We start from the raw sequence: 27,354 nt of genomic DNA, 5'->3' as shown, positions 1-27,354 counted from the left end.
CAGGGGGATGGGAACTTATGTAAGGAGTCTGAGAAGGAGGGAGCAAGGACAAAATGTGGGGAGAATGTTCCAACTTCAAAAATCAGAAAAAAGTTAAAAGGAAGGAGAAGTCAGGAGATGTTATTAATGAAAATGTTAGAATTCAAAAAGAAGGTACAAAAACTAGCATAAGGGCGCTTTATCTGAATGCTCGTAGCATTTGAAATAAGATAAATGAGTTGACAGCACAAATCATTGATTTGGTGGCCATTACAGAGACATGGTTGCAGGATGGTCACGATTGGGAGTTGAACATCCAGGGGTATCAAACTGTTCGGAGGGACCGACAGGAAGGGAGGGGAGGTGGTATAGCTCTGATATTTAAGGATGATATCAGGGCAGTGGTGAGAGACGATATAGGTTCTATGGAAAAAAAGGTTGAATCCATTGGATGGAAATTAGAAATAGTAAGGAGTAAAAGTCACTGATAGGCGTATTCTGTAGGCCACCAAATAACAACATCATGGTGGGGTGAGAAATAAACAAAGAAATAACTGTTGCACACAAAAATGGTACAGCAGTTATCATTGGGGATTTCAATCTATATATCAATTGGTGAAACCAGGTCAGTCAAGGCAGCCTTGAGGAGTTGTTCATAGAATGTATCCATGATAGCTTCCTTGAACAGTATGTAATGGAACCAACAAGGGAGCAAGTTATCCTAGATTTGGTCCTGTACAATGAGACGGGAATAATTAATGATCTTGAAGTTAGGGATCCTCTTGGAAGAAGTGATCGCAGTATGGGTGAATTTAAAATACAGATGGAGCATGAAAAGGTAAAATCCATTACCAGTGTCTTGTGCTTAAACAAAGCAGACTATAAAGAGATGAGGAAGAAATTGGCTAAGGTAGACTGGGAGCAGAAACTTTATGGTGGGACAATTGAGGAACAGTGGAGGATCTTCAAAGTGATCTTTCACAGTGCTCAGCAAAAGTATATACCAGTGATAAGGAAGGACTGTAGAAAAAGAGATAATCTGCCATGGATATCTAAGGAAATAAAGGAGGGTATCAAATTGAAAGAAAATGCATACAAAGTGGCAAAGATTACTGGGAATTTAGAGGATTGGGAAATCTTTAAAGGTCAGCAGAAAGCCACAAAAAAAAGAAGCAATAAAGAAAGGCAAGATGGATTATGAGAGTAAACTAGCTCAGAATATAAAAACAGATAGCAAAAGTTTCTACAAATATGTAAAACGAAAAAGAGTGGCTAAAGTAAACATTGGTCCTTTAGACGATGAGAAGGGGGATATCATAATTGGAAATGAGAAAATTGCTGAGGCATTGAACAGATATTTTGTGTCAGTCTTCACAGTGGAAGACACAAATAACGTGCCAAAAATTGATGACAGGAAGGCTTTGACAAGTGAGAACCTAGAACTTATCGTTATCACGAAAGAGGTAGTATTGGGCAAGTTTCTGGGGCTAACGATAGACAAGTCTCCTGGTCCTGATGGAATGCATCCCAGGGTACTAAAAGAAATAGCAAATGCACTAGTGATAATTTACCAAAATTCACTGGACTCTGGGGTGGTTCCCACAGATTGGAAAACAGCAAATGTGACGCCACTGTTTAAAAAAGGAGGTAGACAAAAGGCAGGTAACTATAGGCCGGTTAGCTTAACTTCTGTAGTAGGGGAAATACTTGAATCTAACATCAAGGAAGAAATAGTGAGACATCTGGATATAAATTGACCCAACGGTAAGACGCATCATGGGATCATGAAGGACAGGTAATGTTGACTAATTTGGTGGAATTCTTTGAAAACATTACATGTGCAGTGGACAATGGTGAACCTGTGGATGTGGTGTATCTGGATTTCCAGAAGGCATTTGACAAGGTGCTGCACCAAAGACTGCTACATAAGATAAAGTCGCATTGTGTTACAGGTAATGCATTAGCATGGATAGAAGATTGGTTAACTAACAGAAAGCAAAGAGTAGGGATAAATGGGTGTTTTTCTAATTGGCGATCAGTGACTAATGGTGTGTCTCAGGGATCAGTGTTGAGACAGCAATTGTTTACGATTTACATAGATGATTTGGAGTTGAGGACTAAGTGTAGTGTGTCAAAATTCGCAGATGACACCAAGATGGGGTGGAAGAGCAAAGTGTGCAGAGGACGATGAAAGTCTGCAAGGGGATATAGATAGTCTAAGTTATTGGGTTAGGGTCTGGCAGATGGAGTACAATGTTGGTAAATGTGAGATCATTCATTTTGATAGGAATAACAGCAAAATGGACTATTATTTATGTGGTAAAAAATTGCAGCATGCTGTGTGCAGAGAGACGTGGGTGCCCTTGTGCAGGAACCTCAAGGAGTTGGTTCGCAGGTAATTAAGAAAGCAATGGAATTTTGACCTTCATTGCTAGAGGGATGGAGTTTAAAAACAGCAAGATTAGGTTGCAGTTATATAAGGTGCTGGTGAGGTCACACCTGGAGTACCGTGTACGATTTTGGTCTCCTTACTTGAGAAAGGATATACTGGCACTGGAGAGAGTACAGAGGAGATTCACTAGGTTGATTCTGGAGTTGAGGGGGTTGGCTTATGAGGAGAGACCGAGTAGATTGGGTCTATACTCATTGGAATTCAGAAGAATGACGGGAGATCTCATAGAGAAACACATAAGATTATGAAGGGAATAGATAAGATAAAAGCAGGGAAGTTGTTTTCGTTGGCGGGTGAAACTAGGACTAGGGGTAATAGCCTCAAAATAAGGGGAAGCAGATTTAAGACTGCGTTGAGGAAGAACTTCTTCACACAAATGTTGTGAATCTGTGGAATTCCCAGTGAAGCAGTTGGGGCTACCTCATTGAATGTTCTTAAGGCAAGGAAAGATAAATTTTTACGCAATAAAGGAATTAAGGATTATGGTGAGCAGGCAGATAAGCGGAGCTGAGTCCACAAAAAGATCAACCATGATCTTATTGAATGGCGGAGCAGGCTTGAGGGGCCACATGGCCTAGTCCTGCTCCTAGTTCTTATGTTCTTATTATATTAAAAAATCTTAGCATGAAGTACCATAATAAATTGGATATTAGGCATAAGATCTTACAATTTGGCTGGGGAATACATTGTTTGGGATTGGATAGAATGTGTTGCTGTTAGAAAACAACATCTGTGGCTGAAAAACTACTTTGAGGTCCAAAATAATGCAAATGCTTAGCTTTTGCTTATTGTTCGCATTAAAGGAAATGATTCAAAAATCATAAAATGAAAAACATTGTTTTAAAAAAAAAATGAAGTGATTAATCACGAGATTTTCAGTATCCTCAAAAACTTAAGACTGTTATGTATGTGGTGAGGCTATTGTCTGTTGACAGTGGGAGGGTTGGGTGTTGGTAAGTAGTTTACAATTTAGAACATCTAGACTGGCATCAGTATTCTATCGCAATCAGGTGAAAAGCAATCCTGGCAACACACAGCAATGACTGATCTCAGCAATCCGACATCTATCTGAAAACTCATTTTAATTTCAATTGGACTTATAACTTGGATATCAATATTAGGTAAGTGACAGGAGCAATATATTAAGGAATTATTATCCTTTAAATTGCATAGCAGAACCCTGCTTGGAATACTTTTCCTCTACTCTTTCCAAGCAGATCCCAAAGTGCCTAAACTCTTAACTTTCACAATCTGGATCCAATGTCCAAATTAAAACTCCTGGGAAGTTGGATCTGGATTCAATCTGAAAACAGCAGCTGCGCAAACCAGGAGCCAACAGAATCCTTCCACCTGAGTTAGCTGTTGAAAGAAAGGGTAGGAAATCAACAAAGAATGGAGGCAATTCAAACAGAGGCCTTTAGTGGGCTTCCTGCCAGATATCATAACCTTTGCGTGTCTCCAGCCACCAAACTGCCGGCGCCGTCAGCTCCATGCCAGATATTGGCGTGGAGCTGTATAATTTATCTAAATTAGAATTTAAATCTCATTAGCGCACCCAGGATTGAAGTCTCTGGGCTCGATGCAGGGGTCACTTTCCTGCTCTAAGACACTCCCTAAAACCTATCCTTTCTCTAAGCTTTTGGTCATCTGGCCTACTATTTCATATGGTTCAGTGTTACACTTTGTTTTATAATGTCCCTGTGAAGCACCTTGAGATGTTTCATTATATTAAAGGCACAATATAAGCAAAGGAGGACTGAGAGATTAATTAAGAAGGGGAAAATAGGGTATGAAAGTAAGTTGTGGGGAACATAAAAACTGACTGTAACCGTTTATATAGATATACAAAGAGAAAAAGATTGATGAAAACAAATGTAGGGCCTTTACAGTCAGAAAGAGGATAATTTATAATAGCGGACAAAGAAATGGCCAAGAAACTAAACTTGTACTTTGCTTCTGTCTTCATAAAGGAAGACATAAATAATGTACTAGGAGTTCTCAGAAAAACAAGTTTTAGTAAGGAGCTGAAGGAAATCAGTATTAGTAGAGAAATGGTTTCAGGGAAATTGATGGGATTGAAGGTGGATAAATCACCAGGGCCTGATAATCTTCATCCCAGAGTAGTTAAGAAAGTGACCTTGGAAATAACAGCTCCTTTAGCAATCACTTTTCAAAATCCTTTGGACTCTGGACTGGTTCCTACAGATTGGAAGGTAGCTTATCTAAGCCCACTGTTCAAAAAAAAGGTTGAGATTAAAGAAGGGACTATACCCAACATCAGGTGGGGAAGTTGCTAGAGTCCATTTTCAAGGATTTCATAGCTCAGCATTTGGAAAGCAATGGTATAATCAAAGTCAGCATGGTTTTACAAAAGGGAAGTCATGCTTGACTAGCGCCTATTGGAATTCTCTGAGGAAGTAACTAGTAGAGTTGACCAAGAAGAACCAGTGGATGTGGTCTATTTAAATTTTCAGAAGGCTTTCGACAAGATCTCATATCGCAAACTACTGTAGAAAGTTAAAGTGCATAGGCATGTGGGTGATGTTTGTGATGGATAGAAAGCTGATTAGCAGATAGGAAGCAAAATGTTGCCATAAAATGGGTCTTTTTCTGATTGGCAGGTACTAGTGGTGTACTGCAGGGATCAGTGCTAGGACCCCAACTGTCCACGTTATATATTAATGATTTGGAAGCAGGAACTAAATGTATTATTTCTGCAGATGATACAAAGTTGGATGGGAAAGTGAACTGTGAGGAGGATGCAGAGATGCTTCAGCGTAATTTGGACAGTCTGAGTGAGTGGGCATATGCATAGCAAGTGCAGTATAATGCGGATAAATGTGAGGTTATCCATTTTAGTAGGGATAATAGGAAGGAAGTTATTATTTGAATGGGTATAAATTGAGGGAGGTGGATACTCAGCGAGACCTTGGTGTCCTCATGCATCAGTTGCTGAAAGTAAGCGTGTAGGTACAGCAGGCAGTTAAAGACAAATGGTATTTTGGCCTTCACAGCAACAAGATTTGAGTATAGGAATAGGAGTGTTTTACTTCAATTGTGTCGGGTGTTGATGAGGCTGCACTTGGAGTATTGTGTACAGTTTTGGTGCTCTTAACTAAGGAAGAGTGTTCTTGCTATAGAGACTGTGTACGAAAGGTTTACCACGCTGATTCCGGGAATGCAGGTCTATCATTTGAAGACAGACTAAGTTGATTAAGGATTATAATTCATTGGATTTTAGAAGAGTGAGAGGGAATCTCATAGAAACTTATAAAATTCTATCAGGATTTGACAGGGTAGATTCAGAAAGAATGTTCCTGATGTGGGAGAGTTCAGAGCTAGGAGTCATATTCTAAGGATAAGGGGTGTAAACCTTTTAGGACTGAGCTGAGAAGAAATTTCTTCACCAGAGAGAGTGGTGATCTGTGGAATTCACTACCACAGGAAGTAGTTGAGGCCAAAATGTTGTGCGATTTCATGAAGAAATTAGATATAGCTCTTGGGGCTAAAGGAATCAAGGGACATGGGGGAAGGCAGGATCAGGATATCGAATTCGATGATCGGCTCGGCTATGATCAAAATGAATGGCACAGGAGGCTCAAAAGAGCTGAGTGGCCTACTCTTGCTTCTACGTTTCTATAAACAATTGTTTTTTCTTATTGGCAGTTAACTCACTTTGGAATTCCAGTCAAGCAGCAAAACTTTGAGAAACAAAGCCTTTTTTTTTAAAAGCTATAAAATTCAGCACCAATTGCCCAGAAAAGTCATCAAATGACACAGTAGCAAAATGGAAGTCACACAGCAAGTACAACAGTATAGGCTGGATTTTCTGCATGCCTGTGTGATATGTTTTGCATTGGCAAGATCTTCTGATCCTGCATTGTTAATGAAGTTTTCCATTGTATGCATCCTGCACCACCTGGAAACCCATGGTGGGGGTTTGCCGTCCTCAGGCTGAAAGATACCACTAACAGGAATGGCTGGAAAATTCTGGCCAATGTCTTAGGAACACTCACAGGAAAATGTTACATTTTTCAATTTCTATTTTTTTATAAATGACTTGGAAGCGCCTGGAAAGAAACATATGAATTTCCTATTCCCATTATGATAACCAAATTACTCTAAAACTTCTCCACTATCGCAATGTTATCACACAAACAATACAAGAGTGAATGTATAGCATATACCCAAGGGGCAAATGCTGCAAGAAAATGATTACCTGACATCTCCAACAATCTGATCCGTCATTCCATTGAGACATTCCCGAAGTTCGATCACTTCCTCTTTCAGCTCTCTCACACATTGAAGTATAATGTCTAACTGCTCCCATATCTCCAGTTGCTGTTTTTTCAGTTCTGCCAAGCAGTTAGAATCCTGTGACACCTGTGATTTACTTTCTTTTGATGCTAAATGAAAGAAAAGTAAATGTACTAAATTAGTAAAAGTAAGTTAAGTAAAAAACAATGGTCCAGATTTTCCAGTCAGCGGTGAGGCCAAGGTGTATGTTGCTGACTGGGATTTAGACTGTAGCCTAACATTTCTGTGCTGGTGTTTTAGGACTATCTGTCCCAGCTGCAGGATGCAGCCATCTGTGAAGACAGCCATGAACGGGGATGGCGAGGTGCAGAAATTCCGAGGCCACTCCCTGTTAACCATTTAAAATAATCTATTTTAATCTTTCAAAAACTTAATTGCTTTATGAGTTTGTATAACTTTTAATGAAATGTAAGCAAACAGAAATATCAAAATCAATTTTGAAAGTACTTAGTGGAATAATCATATTGTACATTTTACAGTATCATACGTGTAGCTTATATAAAATAATAATCCTAGTAAAATAATAATTTCTATATATTTTTTAAAAACACTTTTGACTGTTTCCATTTTTGAGTTTGCACAGTTGTAGATAATAGGACTTACGAGTTCAAGACATTTACATGGAGGATCCTGGGTTCTTTTATTCATTCCAGCTTTTGTAATAGATGGACAGGGGACAGAGGCAAAACTGAGCTCGTTTATTGTCTCATCAACCACGAGATGGTTTAATTTTTGAAATAAGTTGTGGTGTGTTTCCCCAAATCCTGTTTGTGGAGTCAATTTTTAAAGTGACTCAAACTGGCTTTAAAGGTTAAGATGTGGGTATGCCGGCGTTGGACTGGCATAAACACAGTAAAAAGTCTGACAACACCAGGTTTTAGTCCAACCGATTTATTTGATAATAGACTCACAAGCTTTCGGGGTTAGTCCCTTCGTCAGGTGAATGGAGAGTTCTGGCCTCAGACAGAGCATATAAAGCACAGACAGTTTAGAGATTACTGATTAGAATGCGAATCCTTACGCCTAACCTGCTGTTCAAGACCTGAAGTGGCTGACAATGTGAGTGGAAGGAGCACTGATCACAGGTTAAAGAGATGTGTACTGTCTCCAGACAGTACAGTAAGTGAGGTTTTGCAAACCCAGGCAAGTCACGGGGGTTACAGATAGTGCGACATGAACCCAAGATCCCTGTTGAGACCGTCCTCGTGTGTGGAGACCATGCAGACGCTACGACAATGGATGAATGAACATCGCTCGACAATCACCAGGCAAGACTGTTCCCTTCCTGTTGGCGAACACTTCAGTGGTCATGGGCATTCAGCCTCTGACCTCCGGGTAAGCATTCTCCAAGGCAGCCTTCACGACACACGACAACGCAGAGTCGCTGAACAGAGACTGATAGCCAAGTTCCGCACACATGAGGACGGTCTCAACAGGGATCTTGGGTTCATGTCGCACTATCTGTAACCCCCGTGACTTGCCTGGGTTTGCAAAACCTCACTTACTGTACTGTCTGGAGACAATACACATCTCTTTAACCTGTGATCAGTGCTCCTTCCACTCACATTGTCAGCCACTTCAGGTCTTGAACAGCAGGTTGGGTGTAAGGATTCGCATTCTAATCAGTAATCTCTAAACTGTCTGTGCTTTATATGCTCTGTCTGAGGCCAGAACTCTCCATTCACCTGACGAAGGGACTAACCCCGAAAGCTTGTGAGTCTATTATCAAATAAATCGGTTGGACTAAAACCTGGTGTTGTCAGACTTTTTACTGTGTTTAAAGGTTAAATCAGAAGTATAACTTGTTCACACACACAAACCTGGGGAATGGTCACAATTTCATACATGCACAAATCATGGGAAAGGGGAAATTTGCAACAATTAATAATTTAAAGCACAACAGTTGTGCAAATCAGTTCATGTGATGGGCAGCGTCAGAGTCTAGTGGGGCTCCTTCGTGCAGTAGCAACGGTTCAGCTTGCTGAAGCAGGATTTTGCAAAATTCCTTGAAAGTTGATGGTGACACGGGAGATGAAATTGGTATCCAGAGACTTGGTCAGCTTGATAAGCTGACCAGGAATCTTCCAGATTAAACAAGGTTGAGCCTGGAGTCTTGCTTTGTACTTGCAGGTTGGAATTTAAATAGCAGACTGAGTTCCGTGCCTTGAAATGTAATATTAAAACTTCCAAAAGGCAAGAGGTTTAGATCATGCAATGTTGCCCATTAATGAGTCAACTGCAAGATAACAAGCCATGTCAATGCTTTTGGTCAAAATCCACTGTTTATCTTAAGAGAATGTTCATGGTATTTAGCACTGCTGCAAATATCCATTTGTTATAGCCTAGGCTGGAAGTACAAGTCATCTGATGGTCTCTGGTTTTGTCGACTATAATGTCTCCTCACAATGAGAGGTGAGAGATTTCACAAGGATAATGCTTAAGCTTTTGTCCTGCTGCTGGGGATTTCCAGAAATCATAGCCAACTTGTAAATCATGTGACCTGTAATCGCCACTTTTTGATTCAGCAAAGCCTTTTTTTTAAATTGCCAGACAATAAGGTTTATGATTTCTTATGTATATAAGATTTGAGGATCCAAACAGCTTATATAGTGAGAATGGGTGAGATTTGTGACTGTTTTGCAATTTTGCTTTTAAATACATTTTGTAAAATGGCCTTCCTGATACAGATTTCACTAAGTTATTTCCAACCCTGGCATTATACATGTAGTTAAAAGTTTTAGGCATTCTGAAGTAGATTTTTGGGTAAGCTCAGGGCACGGATCGCAAGTTAGCAAGGTTAATTCCATGCAGTGTTGGAAGCATCCATTAAAGGGTTCAGGCAGCATCATCTTTACCCTCTGGAATTTAAAGTGCATGCATAAGCACCGTCCATGGTTGGACTTACAAAAAACTCTCTAAAAGACAATGGAGACTACCAGGTGGCTACAACATGCAGCTTGCATTCCACCAAGTAAGATAAAAACCCAAACATGTTTGGGGTGTAAAAGATCCTGGCTGGAATTTTACTAATCCACCCACAAGAATTGTAGTGGGCAAGGGGAAGATCATGGAAAGAACTGTTGACCTCGAGTGGGATTTTACGGTTTCAGGACAAGTGGGACCGTAAAAACCCGCCCACAATCTCTGGTTGACTTTACACGTGTTTTTGAGATGAGACATTAAAATGCAAGTAGTTGTTCTAAAACAATGAGTGCAGAAGAAATAGAATTTCACTGGATAGACAGCCATCAGAATACCTTAAGAGTCTGTTATCAACAGTAGAGAGACCAGAGATCAGAATGCTGTGCTGAAATCATTTGCTTTCTCTCTCTAAAATTATGTGCATGAATTTGGAAGGTAACCATGCAACCACCCTGAGAAAAGAAATCTACTGCAAGCCAAGATCTTCTGGGAAAACAATGTTGAAATTTGCTCCATAAATTATACTCAGGAAGACAACTGAACAAAATGGAATCACCTAATTGAGACCAGCCAAAGAACAGCTAACCACATATTTCTTTGTTTTCTTTTCTTCACTAATTTTCAAATAATGTTAGTATGCCATTTCTCCTCCTGGCTTCTTTGGTGATAAGAGATGCAAAATATTAGGTGGAACTGTGTTCTTCAACCCCTCCATTCCATCTGCTCTTTGTACACCTTAAGTGTGATTGAAGGAGAAGTTTCAGGATTTGACCAGATTACAAATGAAGGAACATTTTCAAGTCAGGATGGTGCGTCACTTGGAGGGAACCTGCAGGGTGGTAATTTTCCCATGGATTTGTTGTCCTTATTCTACAAGGTGGTAGAGATCATGGTTTGGAAGGTAATGTTAAATGGGCATTGGTTAGTTGCTGCAACTCACCTTGCAGATGGCGTACATTACTGACACTGTGTATGATGATGGAGGAAGTGAATATTTGAAGAGCTGAATGAGGTGATTATGAGGCTGCTTTGTCCTGAATAGGATCAAAGTGTTGTTGAAGCTGTACTCATTCAGGAAACTGGAGCCTTGTGCCTTGTAAACGGAAGACAGACTTTGGGCAGTCAGGCGGCGAGTTACTTGCTGCAGACTTCCTGGCCTTCAATTTGTTCCTGCATCCACAGTATTTACATGGCTGGTCTAGTTAACTTTCTGGTCGATGGCAACCCCAGGAAGTTGATGCTCGAGAATTCAGCAATAGCAATGCTGTTGAATGTCTCAGATTCTTATTTGTTGAAAAAATTCTTCACTTGGCATTTTTATGGTATAAATGTTACTTAACACTTACTGACCCAAGCATGAATGTTCTTGAAGTATTGCTGCTTATTATAGAAGTCTTACAACACCAGGTTAAAATCCAACAGATTTATTTGGAATCATGAGCTTTTGGAACACTGCTCCTACATCAAGTGAGTCTCTGTGTTGTGAGATTTCTTACTGTGCCCACCCCAGCCCAATGCCAGTATTTCCACATCATGCATATTATAGTCATAGAACAATACGGCATGGACCAGACTGCCTCAGTATCTGACGAGACACAAACGAATATTGCGATCATCAGTTCTTCAGTCCCGCTTCTAACCTTATCCCTGTCTACATCAAAGGTGATGAAGTGGAGATGGTCAAGAGCTTCAAGTTTCTAGGCATTCAGATCACCAACGGTTTGTCCTGGTCCCTCCATACTGATGCTATAGTTAAGAAAGCCCACCAGCACCTCTACTTCCTCAGAAGGCTAAGGAAATGTGGCAAGTCCACTACGATTCTCACCAATTTTTATAGATGCACCATAGAAAGCATCATTTCCAGATGCATTATAACCAGGTATGGTTCTTGCTCTGACCAAGACTGTAAAAAAACTATAGACTTGTGTACATAGCCCAGTCCATCACCCACACCAGCCTCCCATTCATTGACTCCATCTACATTACCTGCTACCTTGAGAAAGCAACCAGCATTATCAAGGATGCCCAAACACCCCGGACATACTCTCTTCTACCTTTTTCCATCGGGAAAGAGATACAAAAGGTTTAAACATATACCAACCAACTCAAGAACAGCTTTTTTCCTGCTGCCATCAGACCTTTGAATGGTCCTATCACATATTAGGGTGATGAGAAGGATCAACTTTTAGGTAACTGTAACACTATATTCTGCATCCCATCCTTTCCTTCTCCCGTGTGCTCTATGAATGGTATGTTTTGTCAGTAAAGCTCACAATAAATAATTCTTCTCACTATATCCCAATACACGTGACAATAATAAATCAATCAACATTGGAGGGAAAGTCATATTGAAACAGCTGAAGATGGTTGGGTCAAGATCACTATCTAATGTAATTCCTGCAGTGATGTCCCAGGGCAGTGACACTTGGTATCCAACAATGATCTGTTTTTTTGCTAGGTATGACTCCAACCAAATAGCTTTCCCTCCAGCAATCTAGATGGGGACATTTGTGGAATTTTGCTCCTTGTTAGATCTTTAATTGTGCAGCATCATTCACAACGGAAATGGCAGGATGGCAGAACTTTGATCCAATACCTTCGATTGGATGCTCTACCCTTGTTCCACACACCTCAAATTTGCAAGGCCTCCCTGATGACACATTAGATCAAATATCTTGATGTCGAGAGCAGTCACTCACACTTCACCTCTGGAATTTGCTATCTATCCTTGTCTGGGCCAAGACTATAATGAGGTCTGAAGCTGAGTGGATCTGGCAGAACCCAAACTGAGCAGTGATGATATAAGCCAATGTATTATTTATCTATTTAATGTACAATCACTTCTTAACCGTGTAACTGTTTCTTGACTTATTTTATATTAATCAACGTAGACTGGTTGTGGTGTAACTGTGTGTGGTAACTCTCATGGTGGTAACATGGAACAGAGGTTAAAAAAACCCAGACGATATGTAACGAACTGTACTGAACCACTATGGGCTCAAAACACAAAGTATTATGGTTATTCTAGTCAAGTGAAAACCTTGCTAGAATCAACAAGTTCTGCAGAAAGACTTAAACTATAAGAGGGATTGTACCAGTGAAGATGAATAGACTGAGTTTTGTTAAGGAGCAATAAGTGTGCCGTCTTCTCCCAACTCTGGAGATTGTTAATGGCTTTGGAGATAACAAAGTGGAGTCAAGCTGATTACAGTACTTGAAGTGTGACCTTCAAAGGGTGTCTAAGAAGGCAGCATCTGGAGAAAGCATGGATATGAACAGTGATGTAATTGAAAACCAATTAAATGGACAAAATACAGGCATTACCCTATATGGCAGACAGCCGTAGCAAAAAAAGCATAACGAGTTCACAAGAATACTTCAGTGCAGCTCTTTACATAGCTTTTTCTGGTTACGTCTTTTATCTCCATGTTCCATGCTCCACCATGAGACAGATCACAGACAGTTACACTACAACTGGTCTATACTGATCAATAAAAAAGGAAAAGGAAGAAAAAAAAAGGTCCACAAGAACTATCATGGCTGTAGTGGGTTCAAATAATTTGGTCCATTGCTCTGAAGACACCCGCATTCATCATTGGATTGAGCACCAAGATGGACTCAAGCCTGCAAGGAAGCTCTGCAACCAGCATTATCATGAGTGTTTCTATAGCTTATTGGATTAATAAATATTTATCACATCTGGTGAAACTTCAAAGTTGTTCTGTCAGTGATATCCAGAGTAAAGACAAAAGAACCTTTAAAGCAGATACGGTGAGTAGGATATTGGTAACTGTCACATGATAACACTGTTTCTGACATCTATCACTTTGCTGATGATCAAAAATGATAGGATCACAGAATCCCTAGTGCAAAAGGAGGCCATTTGGCCCATTGAGTCTGCAACAACTCACCAAGGAGCACCTTAACCCAGGCCCAACCCCTGGTCCTGACCCATAACCCCACCATTTAACAAGACTAATCCATCTAACTTGCACCTATTTGGATTCTGGGGGGAATCAAGGAGCACTCGGAAGAAACCCAAGCAGAAAAGGAGTGAATGTGCGAACTCCACACAGATACTCACCTAAGGTCACACTTAAGTACTGTAATCAGCTTAACTCCATGTTGTTATCTCCAATGCCATTAACAATCTCCAGAGCTGGGAGAACACAGCATACTTATTGCTCCTTAACAAAACTCAGTCGGTTCACCTTCATTGGTATAATCCCTCTTATAGTTTAAGTCTTTTTGCAGAACTTGCTAATTCTAGCAAGGCTTTCCACTTGACTAGAATAACCATCATACTTTGTGTTTTGAGCCTACAGTAGTTTGGTACAGTTTGTTACATATTGTCTGGATTTTTTTTAACCTCGATGTTCCATGTTACCACCATGAGAGAGTCTGCACACAGTTAGACAACCTTTCTACATTGACCAGTCTACAAACCTCGGTCCCTGGTGCTGTAAGACAACAGTGTGAAACACAGTCGCCATGCCATCCAGAGTAGAGTAGGCTGATGGGATAGTAATGGGTCAGATTGGATTTGTTATGCTTTGTTTGTAAAGGACATATTGGGAAATGTTCCTAGTGGTTTATTCAACCACTGAGCAATGTACATGCTCACAACAACATCACTAGCTTAGCTTCCTTGCAGGCTGGAGTCTACTCCAATGACAAATTCCATGTGCTTCTTCTGAACAACAGACAAAATTATTCAAACCCATTGCAGCCAAGATGGACTTTCGCTATAGCTCTATGATATAAGTATTCCACAAATGACACTGAAATCGGTGGAGTAGTGGATGAGGTGGAGGGCTCTTGTAGGCTGCAAAGAGACATTGATAGGATACAGAACTGGGCCGAAAAGTGGCAGATGGAGTTTAACCCTGATAAGTGCGAGGTGATTCGTTTTGGTAGGACAAATTTGAATGCGGATTACAGGGTCTGTAGGGTTCTGAGGAATGTGGAGGAACAGAGAGATCTTGGGGTTCATATCCACATCTCTGAAGGTTGCCATCAAGTGGCTAGAGCTGTGAAGAAGGCTCATAGTGTGTTAGCGTTTATTAACGGCGGCTTTGAGTTTAAGAGTCATGGGATTATGCTGCAACTATACAGGACCTTGGTGAGACCACATCTGCAACATTGTGTGCAGTTCTGGTCACCTCACTATAAGGAGGAATGTGGAAGCATTGGAGAGAAAGTGCAGAGGAGATTTACCAGGATGTTGCCTGGTTTGGAGGGTAGGTCTTATGAGGAAAGGTTGAGGGAGCTGGGGCTTTTCTCTTTAGAGTGGAGGAGGATGAGAGGCAACTTAATAGAGGTTTATAAGATGATGAGGGGGATAGATAGAGCGGATGCGCAGAGACTATTTCTCGGGTGGACGTAGCTGTTACTAGGGGGCATAACTATAAGGTTCACGGTGGGAGATATAGGAGGGATATCCGAGGTAGATTCTTTACTCAGAGAGTGGTTGGAGTGTGGAATGCACCGCCTGCTGTGATCGTGGAGTTGGACACTTTAGGAACTTTCAAGCGGTAATCGATAGGCACATGGAGCACACCAGAATGATAGGGAGCGGGATAGCTTGATCTTGGGTTTGGACGTAGCTCGGCACAACATCAAGAGCCAGAGGGCCCGTATTGTGCTGTACTGTTTTATGTTCTAATGTACAGGAATAACTTGGCTAAGGGGCATGGTTCATTCTGAAGGACAAGACTTCAATACTACTGCCAGAATGTTGTCAGAGCTCAGAGACTTGGCTGTTTATTGATATCATGTGGAGTGAATTGTAGTATCCCATCTATTTTTGGGGTTATGGGTTTTGCACAAAAAGAAAAAGATGCGGTTTTCACAAGTAACACACACGGTTTATTGAAAGAGATGTTCTCTGCACAGAACAGAAACTAAACAGCAGTCTGTGAAACATGCTAACAACATCACCATCAAATCATGTGATCATCTCTTAAAGCTACAACCACTTAAATGTATAACATCTCTCCCCCTTTCCTTGTATGGTCATGACAACAAATTACTACAATCTTATATATAGGATCAATAATACTTTAGACACTATACTGTGCATCATTGATCATTAAACACAGTCAATAAGAAAGTTGATCAGGAGAATGTCTATTCCTCTTTGGTTGGATATGGTGTTCTGGATTTGGCTGTCCTTGACCCAAAAGTATGATTTGGAACTTCATTAGGCACTTCTTCTCTTGGAATTAATTCTGCATCATTCTCACATGATATAACATCATTGGGCAACTCAGATGCAACCAAGCCTTCCACAGTATTATTCACAACAGTAGGGGCTAAAGATGTTTGGCAATGACCTGGATAAATCATTTTTGAGATGACAATTGGTCAGCATGGCATTGCCAGACTAGTTCATCTTTGGTTTGAATTGTGTAACAAATTGGACCTGTTTTTGCTAAAGCTATGGCTGGTACCCATTTCTCAGTGGCAAAATTACATGCTAATACTTTGACTTCCTTCCCATCTAGCAACTTGAAATTGCTGTTGATGCTCTATTATCTTTGAAGTTTCTTGAGGTAATAACAAATCAAATGTAGTTCTCAACTTTCTCTTTGAGAATAGTAATGCAGCTCAACATGCAGTCACATGAATATTGCTTCTAAAAGATGCCAAGAATTAATTCACACAATGTGATAATGAACCTTGCTCTCTGAAGCTTTTAAAAAATGTTTCAAGGATTACACAAATTTTTCAGCTAATCCACTGGTTGATGCATGATAAGGTGTAGACTTTATATACTGAATATCATTTACTTTGAGATAATCCTCAAACTCTTGTGAATTAAACTGAGAGGCATTATCACTAACAGTCTGTTCTGTTTACCAAATCCAGCAAATTTTTCAGTAAGTTTTTTGATGTTTTGTTCAGTCGTAGTCAATCACATGATAACTTCTGGCTACTTTTGAGTATGCATAAATGATGAATAAGAACATGTAACCCTCGAATGGACCAGCAAAATCTACATGCAATTGTTGCCATAGCATTTTAGGCCCTACATTTTCAATCTAAGCATCTAAACTGGTCACCAAAAGAAAAATAATGTGCTAATTCCTTCATCCACATTATACTTGGATACCCTTCATGTGGTTGTTCAAGAACTGTTCCACGCAAACTAGAAGGAATGATTATCGGATTCCCCACAATATAGACACCCACCTTCAACAGTCAACTCAAGCTTTACTTATATGCATAGTTTTAACTCAGAATGTGTACTTCATGCTCCAGCTATTGTTTCTTTTAACATCATATCCATCATCTTCCCCATCACGGGATTATTTCTTATATGTCTCAATGTGAGAAGCTGTCACAGGCAAATGATCTACTAGCAAAAAAATAAAGAATATTAGCAAAATTAGTTGTTAGCATCTGCTCAATAGGTAAAATATGATAATGCATCAGCATTTATGTGGCACTCAGATGGAAATTAAGATATCTTACCTACAATATAAAGTAAGTGCAGATAAGATTGGTGAACACCTTTGCAATCAGCTGGCAGTTAATGATGATAAGCCTTTATACAGCCCAACAATAGTAGTTAAGGATCGATGATCAGTGGAATAATGTGAAAATAGCTACCATATAAATAAGATCAAACCTTCATACACGAAAAATGATGCTCGATGTTTATTTTTCGGGCTGAGATTAGTTAGATTCAGCACTAGTCAGAGTAGGCAAAGCAAAAGCTATTAGTAATTTTTCCCCCAAAGGTATAATATGTGAAATGACTGCCCCAATTCCATAAGGTGAGGCGTCATAAGCACAAAGCGATGGTAGCTTTGGATTAAAATGATCCAACACTTAAGACTTCTGCAAAGCATCTTTGACATCTTTGTATGTTGCTATCTCATATTTTGTTGTCCTGTCCCATGACTGTTTCACACATAGTAAATTATGCAATGGCTTCAATAATGTGGGTAAAGTAGGAACAAATTTGCCATAATTTACTAATCCTAGAAAGGATCTGAATTTCATCACATTCATTGGACATAGTGCTTCTAAAGTAGTGTCCAGTTTCTTAGGTACTTTATGTAGGTCTTTACTATTAATAATGTGACCCAAATACTGAACTGATATCTGGTAAAAGTCACAGTTTTCTTTCTTGATATGCAGGTACGTGCTTGAAGATGTTCCAAAGTTGCTTCTAAATTATTCAATTCTCTTTTTCACTGGACCGTGACAGATTATCATCTAGGTAACATTGTACACCAGCAAGACCACTTAAAATCTGATCCATTGATCTTTGGAATAGGGCTGGGGAGGATGCCTAATCTGTCCATTATTAGGATTAAATAGTAAAGGCAGTAATGTGCGCTGTTTAAAATATGTAATGATTTGGAAAAGGCAAATCCTTACAAAAAAGAAACTTAAACCTTTGATGTGACTGGTTGACAAAGCTGATCAGAGATGAAAGTCTGTTCAATCCGGGGGCGGGGGGAGAAACGTGTGAGGGAGGTGGGGCGTGCCGAGAGGGAAGGGAGGGGGCGAAGAGAGAGAGACACAGAGACAGAGACGGGGTGAGGGGATTGTCTGCCGGTGTAGCAACCACATTTATGTCTTAAAAGGAGGCCTCATCTCAGTCACAATCACAAAAGGTACTGACAGAAGATAATGAAAACTGAAGAAAATCAACAAAGATGGCAGAAGATTCTGGAAGATGACAAAGCTGTTCAAAAATTTGAGTGTGACTAAAAATTCTTTTTTTGTTGTTATTAAGTGGGAATTGTAATTATCTAAACAGCATTCCATTAGAATAGTGCTTTATTTCATTTGTTAATAGTTCAGTTAACCTGTTTACTGTTCGTTAGAGAAGTGTTACTTGTTGCTGTTTCAGAGCCTCAGGTAGTTATATTGATTTAACCACTAAAAATTGCTCAAGTGCAGATATTATCCCTTCTCACTTACACTTTTAACAGATTATGAAGGGTGGTACTTCTCTTTGAATGTTAGTTCTCAAAGAGGAGATCAACAGCAGTCATTTGAGTAACATAAAATGGAGCCAAATATCAGATTGAGCTTGTGATTTCAGGCATAATTATATTTTGTGATGACCAAATGCTTCACGGAACTTTAACTCTGGTGTTGTGGAGGAGGTGCGTTGATTCGAAAGCAATGTGATGGTATTCTGTGGTGATGTGTTATTGGATATAATCTTCATTAGGTGATCAGGGAATATTAATGCAGAATTTACCCTCAGGAGAATGAACAGATGGGTAAGCTCCACACTCTTTGATCTGCTAACTGGGCTTAACTCTAGGTATTTTATTTACTTATTGTCTTGATCTCTTTATGATCATAAAGATATCTACAAAACCTGTGTTTTGGCAGACACTTCTATTGTTAGATATTAGAAACCATTGAAAAAAATCAGGATTGAAAATAAAACTTCAAAGTATCTTACTGCACCGCAATCAAAAAACTGAAGTGGAAGGAAAACAGTGAAATTTCAAAAAGTTGAAATATAAATGTTGGTACATTACATAAACTGTCACAGAGAAAAAATAACTTAAGCTCCCAGTGTTTTTAATCAATATGCAAATCAATCTATAGGAAGGACGTGGAAGCTATTGAAAGGGTGCAGAGGAGATTTACAAGGATGTTGCCTGGATTGGGAGGCATGCCTTATGAAGATGAGGGAGCTGGGACTCTTCTCCCTGGAGAGGCGTAGGTTGAGAGGCGACCTGATAGAGGTTTATAAAACGTTGACAGGAATAGATAGGGTGGATTCTCAGAGGCTACTTCCCTGGGTTGAAATGGTCACTACAAGAGGACACAGATTTAAGGTGCAGGGAAGCAAGTACAGAGGTGATGTTAGGGGTAAATCGGCTGCCGTCAGTGGTGGTGGAGGCGAACTCGCTGGGGTCTTTTAAAAGACTTCTGGATGAGTATATGGGATTTAATGGGATTGGGGGTTATAGATAGGTCCATGGATTGGTAGGTATTGATGTGATCGGCGCAACTTGTGGGCCGAAGGGCCTGTTTGTGCTGTAGTGTTCTATATTCTATGTTCTAATTTTTTTAACATCTCGTGTCCCTTTTTGATACAAGCATAAAATGCTCTTAGATTTCTTCCCAATTTTACATCATGTGAATAGAATTCAAGTTTCCCATGAAAATGATAGAATAAAGTCTTCTTGATAAGTGGCTGTAACTTTTATCAACGAGGAGGAACATGATCATCTTGAACAAGTCTAGAAATAAAGATGCCTTCAAGTATGTAGGCTACTGCAGTGTTACATCAGAATGGTAACAAACATTTAGAGATAAACTTAAGTTCCCCACAAACTACCTCAGAATTTTGACGCCCTTAAAAAGGTCTTCACCAGGTGTAGAGTGCACAGATAATGTAACAGTGCTTCGATAAAAAAGATGTATATCATGCAACTTTTAACAACTTTAAACAGTTGGCCCAAACGTTAGAACAAATAAGGATCAGAATGCAACCCTGACATGCAGACACGTTGATAAGGCTGCCAGAAAAGTCTCAAAACAGAAGATTGCTAACCATTAAATTATAGAGTGGTCAGATCAGATTTCTACAATGCATGAGTAGGTTCAGCTGACTCAGTTGAAGGTTTTTGGCCAAATCAAGAGATTGCTATATTGTGCCCTAATCCTTGGACTACTGGATTCTAATCTATTTCCTGAGAATTACTTTAATTTGCATCAAACACTTGTGAGATAATAGTACATAACTTATCTGGAGAATTTTGACCAAAATCTTGCAGCTCACATTCAAGAAGGATATATAACAGTATGCAGCTCCTGCAATGGCCACAGCCTTTCGTCTGGACAGAGCAGTAACAGCATACCTAGTATGCAATACAATGCTGTATAAATTTTCACTAGGAAATTATCATGTCCTTGTAGCAAGATAATACAAAGCTATTTAATAGCATATTTCAGTCTTCAGCCAACAGCTTATGATATTTGTAGTAAGAGTCTTGAGCTAATCTTACTTCAGGTGAGATTCAGAGTTCACTATTAAAAGATTTAAACTCATCATTAATGCCTTCTGTCAATATAATTAATTAAATTGATTGCATGAGAATAGGAAATCTTTCTTTCTTTAATCATTCCAACCCCAGCATTTCTACTCTGAAAACCCAACCTTTATCTTGAGCAAAACAAATGTAGCTGGCTCACTCAATAAGGCAGTGTCAATCATAAATTGGGGTTGCAGGATACTAGTAGAGGTATAATATTTTCAGTTAAAGTAGCTTTTTTGGTCAACATTCCAACAGTGCTGTTCTGTGATGTTCCCTTTACTTGTGAAGACATAACATGCATAGAGCAAATGATTTCTTGAAGTGTGTCATCTTGTTAAAATTCTCCAATTTTTGGGACTTGCTGAATTTTTAAAAGGCAAGTGTAACTCCTGTTTCTAACACTGGTTTCTTGCTCCATTTCTCCTGAACGAGACTCTGTCCTGTGATCCCATTTTTTAAAAAGATACCTGATCTCTTGCATACGTATGATGTTAACAAGGCCCACACCTTACTCCACTGAAGCATTAGATGGCCTTCTCTTCAGTCACTGAATTTGTTGTGTTGATGATTCCAGGATTTTGATCCAGTAACAGGAAAAGAACAGCAATATGTGCCCAGGTCAGAATGATATGCAACTTGGGAGGGGCAATTTGGACATGTTGTTGTTTCCATGACATTACTCTCATTCTTCTTGGCGATTGAGCTTCTTGATTATTGTAGCAGCTACACTCATCAATTAGACGCACATATTCCAGCGCAGTCCTAGCTTGAGTCTTGTAAATGCTGGGTTTTGTGAAGTCAGGAGATGAGCCACATGATAAATACACAACATCTGCTTCATCCCAGCAGCTATGGTTGATATGGATGGTCTGTTTGAAGCTTCTGGTCAATGGTAACTCACACAACATTGGTAATGCCATTGAAGGTCAGAGTAGGTAGTTGTTTTTTTCCTTATACAGATGGCCATTGTCTGATATTTTACATGGCACAAATATTACCTGCCACTCATGAGCCCAAACCTGAATTTTTTGATGTCCTACTGTAGGCTTGCATACAATGCATACTTATGAAGCAGGAATTATGAATCAAACTTAATTTTCTGGAAACAATGTTCAGCAAACAGCCCCATTCCTAATCTTGCAACAGATGGAAGGCCTTTGTCGATGATAGATGCACCAAAGATATTTCCCTAAGGAATAGCTGCAGAGGTGATGTGGATTTCAATGGTCGCTATCTTGTGCGTCATTGACATGACTTTACTGGTCTTCCTCCAATTAAATATTAAGAAAACCAAAGCCATTATCTTCACAACCTGCCACAACTCAGTTCGCCAATCAAACTCCATCCTTCTCTTCAGCCACTGAGGCTCAACAAGATTATTCACAACCACGATGTCTTATTTGGCCCCGGCATGAGCTTCCGACCACATATTACCTCCATCACCAATACTGCTCCGTAATATCATCTGCCTCTGCTTCAGTTCATCTGCTACCAAAAACTCTCATCTAGGCCTTGGTTCAAAACTCAATTATTCAAATAATTCTTAACTCATGCCAAGTCCTAGTCCCAGTCACCATCACTCCTGTGTTTACTGATCAAACTGATTTCTGGTTCAACATCTCCTAAACATAAAAATCCGAGTTTTCAAAACCATGGGCTCTTCATCTCTATTTCTATAACTCTATAACCTGCAGAAAATACGCATGCATGGGATTGAGGGCGATTCAGCAGTTTGGATCAGGAATTGGCTAGCTGATAAAAGACGGAGGGTGGTGGTTGATGGGAAACATTCAACCTAGAGTTCAGTTACTAGTGGTGTACCGCAGGGATCTGTTTTGGGGCCACTGCTGTTTGTCATTTTTATAAATGACCTAGATGAGGGTGTAGAAGATGGTTTAGTAAATTTGTGGATGACACAAAAGTCGCAGGAGCTGTAGACAGTGAGGATGGATGTTACAGTTTGCAGAAGCACATAGATAAGTTGCAGAGCTGGCAAATGGAGTTTAATGCAGAAAAGTGAGAGATGATTCATTTTGGAAGGAGTAACAGGATTACAGAGTATTGGGCTAATGGAAGGACTCTTAGTAGTGTGGATGAGCAGAGAGATCTCGGTGTACATGTGTATAGATCCCTGAAAGTTGGCAGCCAGGTTGATAAGGTTGTTAAGAAGGTGTACAGTAAGTTAGCTTTTATTGGTAGAGGGATTGAATTTCAGAGCCGTGAGATCATGTTGCAGCTGTACAAAACTCTGCTGCGGCCGCACTTGGAGTATTGTATACAGTTCTGGTCGCCGCATTATAAGATGTGGAGGCATTGGAAAGGGTGCAGAGGAGGTTTACCAGGATGTTGCCTGGTTTGGTGGGAAGGTCTTATGAGGAAAGGCTGAGAGACTTGAGATTGTTTTCATTAGAGAGAAGAAGGTTAAGAGATGACCTAATTGAGGCACACAAGATGATCAGAGGATTAGATAGGGTGGGCAGTGAGAGCCTTTTTCTTCGGATGGTGATGGCTAACACAAGTGGGACATAGCTTTAAATTGAGGGATGATAAATATAGGATGGATGTCAGAAGTAGGTTCTTTACTCAGAGAGTAGTAAGGGCGTGAAATGCCCTGCCTGCAGCAGTCGTGGACTCACCAACTTTAAGGGCATTCAAATGGTCATTGGATAGGCATATGGATAATATTGGAATAGTTTAGGTTAGAGGGTCATTAGATTGGTCCCACTGGTCGGCGCAACATCAAGGGCTGAAGGGCCTGTACTGTGCTGTAATGTTCTATAGAATATCTGTGCTCCTTCATTTCTGGTTTCTGCGTATCTCCAATTTTCTTCATTGCACCAATAGTGGTAGACCCTTCAGCCTAGGCCCCAAAATCTTGACTTTCCTCTTTATATATGCCTGTCTCTCTTGTGCAACCTTTGAGATGTTCCTTAAAATTTACTTTTTAAACTGATCATCTGTCTCAATAGTTCCATTTGTGGTTCAGTGTCAAATTCTGTTTGAAAATGGTGGTCCTCTGAAGCAACTAGGGATGGTTACTAAGTTAAAGGTGCTATATAAATGCAAATTACTACTGTTATTGTATAACACCTTGGTGCTATATACATTCAAATACTACGTTGGCATCAAGAGATTTTAGTCACCTCTGATATTCAGTTCCTGTATCTGTTTCTACAAAGACAATGGAAAAGTCTAAAGCCCAATGATTATGGCAGAACCCAAACTGTATGTGGTCGAGAAGATTGTTGTTTTGTAAGTGCTGTTTCATGGCACCATTGAATTCTTCCCATATTTTATTGGTAAACAGGAGGATAACATCTTGATAATTGTCTGGTATTTGTGCACATTTTTGTGGTTTAGCGTATCTCAACAGTTTTCCAAATTATCTGGTAAATGCAAGTGTCATAACTGCACTGAAGCAACATGTCTTTGCATGCCTTTGACATCAATAGCAAGCCCAGTGAAGCAATTGAGGCTACCTCATTGAATGTTTTTAAGGCAAGGATAGATAAATTTTTGAACAGTAAAGGAATTAAGCATTATGGTGAGTGGGCGAGTAAGTGGAGCTGAGTCCACAAAAAGAACCACAATCTTATTGAATGGCAGAGCAGGCTCAAGGGGCCAGATAGCCTACTGCTGCTCCTAGTTCTTATGTTATAAGCTCTTGCTTGTGGTTCCACGATGTAAGGTTGGCCAATGATGGTCAGCCTACCAAATGTTTAAACATACGCAACTCTGTTCAGGTGAAAGGTTGTTGACCTGAAATGCTAAGACTTGGTTTCTTGTTCCATAGATATTCCCAACATTTTCTTTTTTTTTGGTTTTAACTATAGCTACCTGCTAACATGACAAATATTTAGTAATTCCAGTGACTGGATCAGAGATACAATGTACCTTGTACACAGGTTACACAGATTACACAACAGTAGACAATGTAGAGTATCCACATTCCATTGCAAAGTTAAATCAGCATGACATCACACCAGTCATGCTGCTAATATATATTTTGTAGTGTTAGATTGAAGCATTAGTGGTTATAGGATTATCACTGGCAATGGTGGGAAAAATTTGAGGTGATGCATTAAATGTATTGCAAATTGGTAAAATTAAGAACAAGCTTAACATATCATAACATATCATTTTATCATAACATATGAACACCTCAAGATACTTGAATTAATAAAATACTTTTCGGAAGTGCATCACTGTTGCAATAATAAGCCTGATAACAAAATTTTTAAAAAACCTTTACAAAAATCATTTACAACCAAGATCTATGCACTAAACTTCAGTAATTCAGTTCATGGTGCTCACTTCAGCCCAAAGTTAAAATAGAACAGAGTATGTGAAACATGTTGGCTTGAAGGGCTTATCATCAAGCAATCCATGATTATATACTGAAAGGCAAGGGGGATGAGGAGAAATTGTGGGCACTGCAATGGATCAAGCACACAAATGCACAAATTGTGATACCTAGAAAGAGCTTAAAAGCCATTTAACACCATAGCATAAACTAAGTGACACAGGGTAAGGGTTATTGACGGACACTCTGCTGGGTTAAACAATTCATGGTATAAATGAAGTCACACCAACAATAAGCCACCTACTGTTATGGCTCACCTTCCCGGTTCCGCACGACTGGCTTTTTGGGGTTCACTTGGCTGAAGGTAAACGTCTTATTTTTGCTCCGATAGGTCCTCTTCCCCCATCCCTTAGTGTGGGCTAGATACAACAGACCGAGGCTCGCCGCTGCCCCCAGACCTAACCCCAGAGTCACCCGGGTCCCGCAAGAGCAAAGATCCCTACTCATTATCCTCTTCAGGCTGACTTTGGCTCCTTGGGTTTACTCTGCATCACACCGAAGTGGTAACTAGTTGTTCTGTGGTATTGTTATGTGACATTACATAGATGGAGCGTGTGGCTTTGGGCGGGCTGTGTCTCCCTGGTACGGGGGGATACTAACTTTGCACCTGCTGTTGGCTGCTGAAGCCCCTCCCCTCCTCACGTGCCCTGCCTCGCGCTCAGAACGCCAGGGGAAGAATCCCCCGTTCAAACTTCCAACGGTACGTCTTGCGCTGGCTGCTCACCAACTGTGAGGTTTGCTTCATCACTCACTTCTCCAGCGTCCCCTAGGCTCTGGTGAGGACTCCTTCATGAACTAGTACAGTTTCTCTTATTAGTGGCGTCTATTTTTGTCTTGGGTTTCCCTTACTTCACCCATTCACCCTCCTGTCATCTCCATTACCCACCCCCACGCCGGCTCTTGTTGTGAACGGACACCTTTGTACTACGGAATAAAGAGTCCCGGCGTTTTCCCCGGAACCACCAGAGCTCCAGCCTGAGTTCCGGATTTCTCCTCGCCCCGCGCTTGACTGTTTCAAAAGGGGTTAGAAAAAGATTATTTGTTATTGTCCAAACATTCATGCCCTGGATTTATTTATTTGTGGAAGCCGGTGGGCTAGTTGGTAGCGCTGTCACATGAGCTGAAAGCCTCTGGATCCAACAGCCGAGTGTACTGGCTCTGTCGAGGGAGGGCTGAACTGTTGGAAGTGCCATTCCTTCCTGGGAACCGTTGAACCAAAATGTGTTCTGCTTGTTCAGGTGTTTCTGGTAGTCAAAGATATCATAGTGCTCTTACGAGGAAGGGGAGGGGAATTCTCCTGGTGTCCTGGCTAACGTTCGTCCCTCAATTAAGGCCACAAACATAGCTAACTAGGCATTCAAAAACACTGTGCATCAAGTCTGTGGATAGCAAAAATTAAAGGGTTTTAGCAGTTGAACTGAAACAGAGGTAGACCTAGATGATATGTAGATGGAAATAGGTACTCTTGGTTGATGGAAGGAGAGAGACACAGCTTTTGACTGATATTTGCGCAGCAGAAAGAGACAACGTGATGCTTGAAGTGTAGGTACTCAACTGAATTTGTATCATCCCAGCTATCCATTTTTTTCCAGTTTGATATGTAGCTAATCACAGTAAACAAATACTATTATGCAGCTTACTCCTTCAAAATCCACACAACTCATGCACATTTTTTGTTTTTTCTGATATAAACTTAACCATTGGTTTCCTATTCCTATAAGAGGAGACTTCATTTCTTGACCCAAGCTTTCAGAACTTGGGGAAGGACTCTTTGACTCATCTGGGCCTGACTTTGAGGAAAAAAGCAAATGGAATCTGAAACAAAAGTCTTCTCCAGCAAAGACTGATTTTGCCTTTGGCCTTTATTTGATATTTTCACTTCATCAGATGTGTTTGTCTAACTCTGATTTGCATCTGAACTGGTTTCAGGCACGTGTTGGAGTTACTATTGGTCCTCACAGCTGTTGGAGCTAAAAAGATATTTGGACACATTGTTCATGATTGATGGATTCCTTTATTCCTTCTTATCAATAAGGAGAGAACTAAAGAATTCCTAAGGCTGCTTCAGTCTGCTCTCTGCTCAATTGTGTACAGTCGGATTTTTATAGAGACAACTTCTACTAAAGACAATTGTTTCTAGTCAAGCATACCAGTAAATTATTTACATATGATGCAAATTGGTAGGCCCGAGACAATAACTGTTTAATCGCACTCCGTTGGTAATGTCATAATCTTTATTGGTAGATGGATGGAACATTTGTTCAGGCAGTGGTCATTTTAATCATGTCTTAATCACA

At 40.1% G+C, this 27,354-nt stretch overlaps 1 protein-coding gene across 5 annotated transcripts in view; it reads right to left on the bottom strand.

The window, feature by feature from the left end:
• The window catches only part of LOC145352735 (regulator of microtubule dynamics protein 3-like), a 315,582-nt gene extending 289,609 nt beyond the window's left edge, over positions 1–25,973 (bottom strand). For 4 of the 5 annotated variants that reach the window (XR_013888574.1, XR_013888575.1, XM_080202994.1 and 1 more), the window contains exons 1-2: positions 25,315–25,833; positions 6,651–6,837 (exon numbers count right to left, since the gene is read on the bottom strand). Coding sequence is in view for 3 of the 5 variants with exons in the window: in XM_080202994.1 (XP_080059120.1) it covers positions 6,651–6,837; positions 25,315–25,504 (377 nt within the window). In the remaining 2 variants the exon portion in view is untranslated. Of the gene's footprint in view, positions 1–6,650; positions 6,838–25,314 lie in introns of all 5 variants that reach the window. The other variant, XM_080202997.1, reaches the window with a different exon arrangement.
• Between the last annotated feature and the right edge of the window lie 1,381 nt (positions 25,974–27,354).

The sequence above is a fragment of the Carcharhinus amblyrhynchos genome, chromosome 14 (genome assembly GCF_965287045.1).
Source record: "Carcharhinus amblyrhynchos chromosome 14, sCarAmb.v2.hapA, whole genome shotgun sequence".
Classification (NCBI taxonomy): domain Eukaryota; kingdom Metazoa; phylum Chordata; class Chondrichthyes; order Carcharhiniformes; family Carcharhinidae; genus Carcharhinus; species Carcharhinus amblyrhynchos.
The sequence above is the reverse complement of the archived record's forward strand: the minus strand, read 5'-3'. Positions and strand labels throughout refer to the sequence as shown.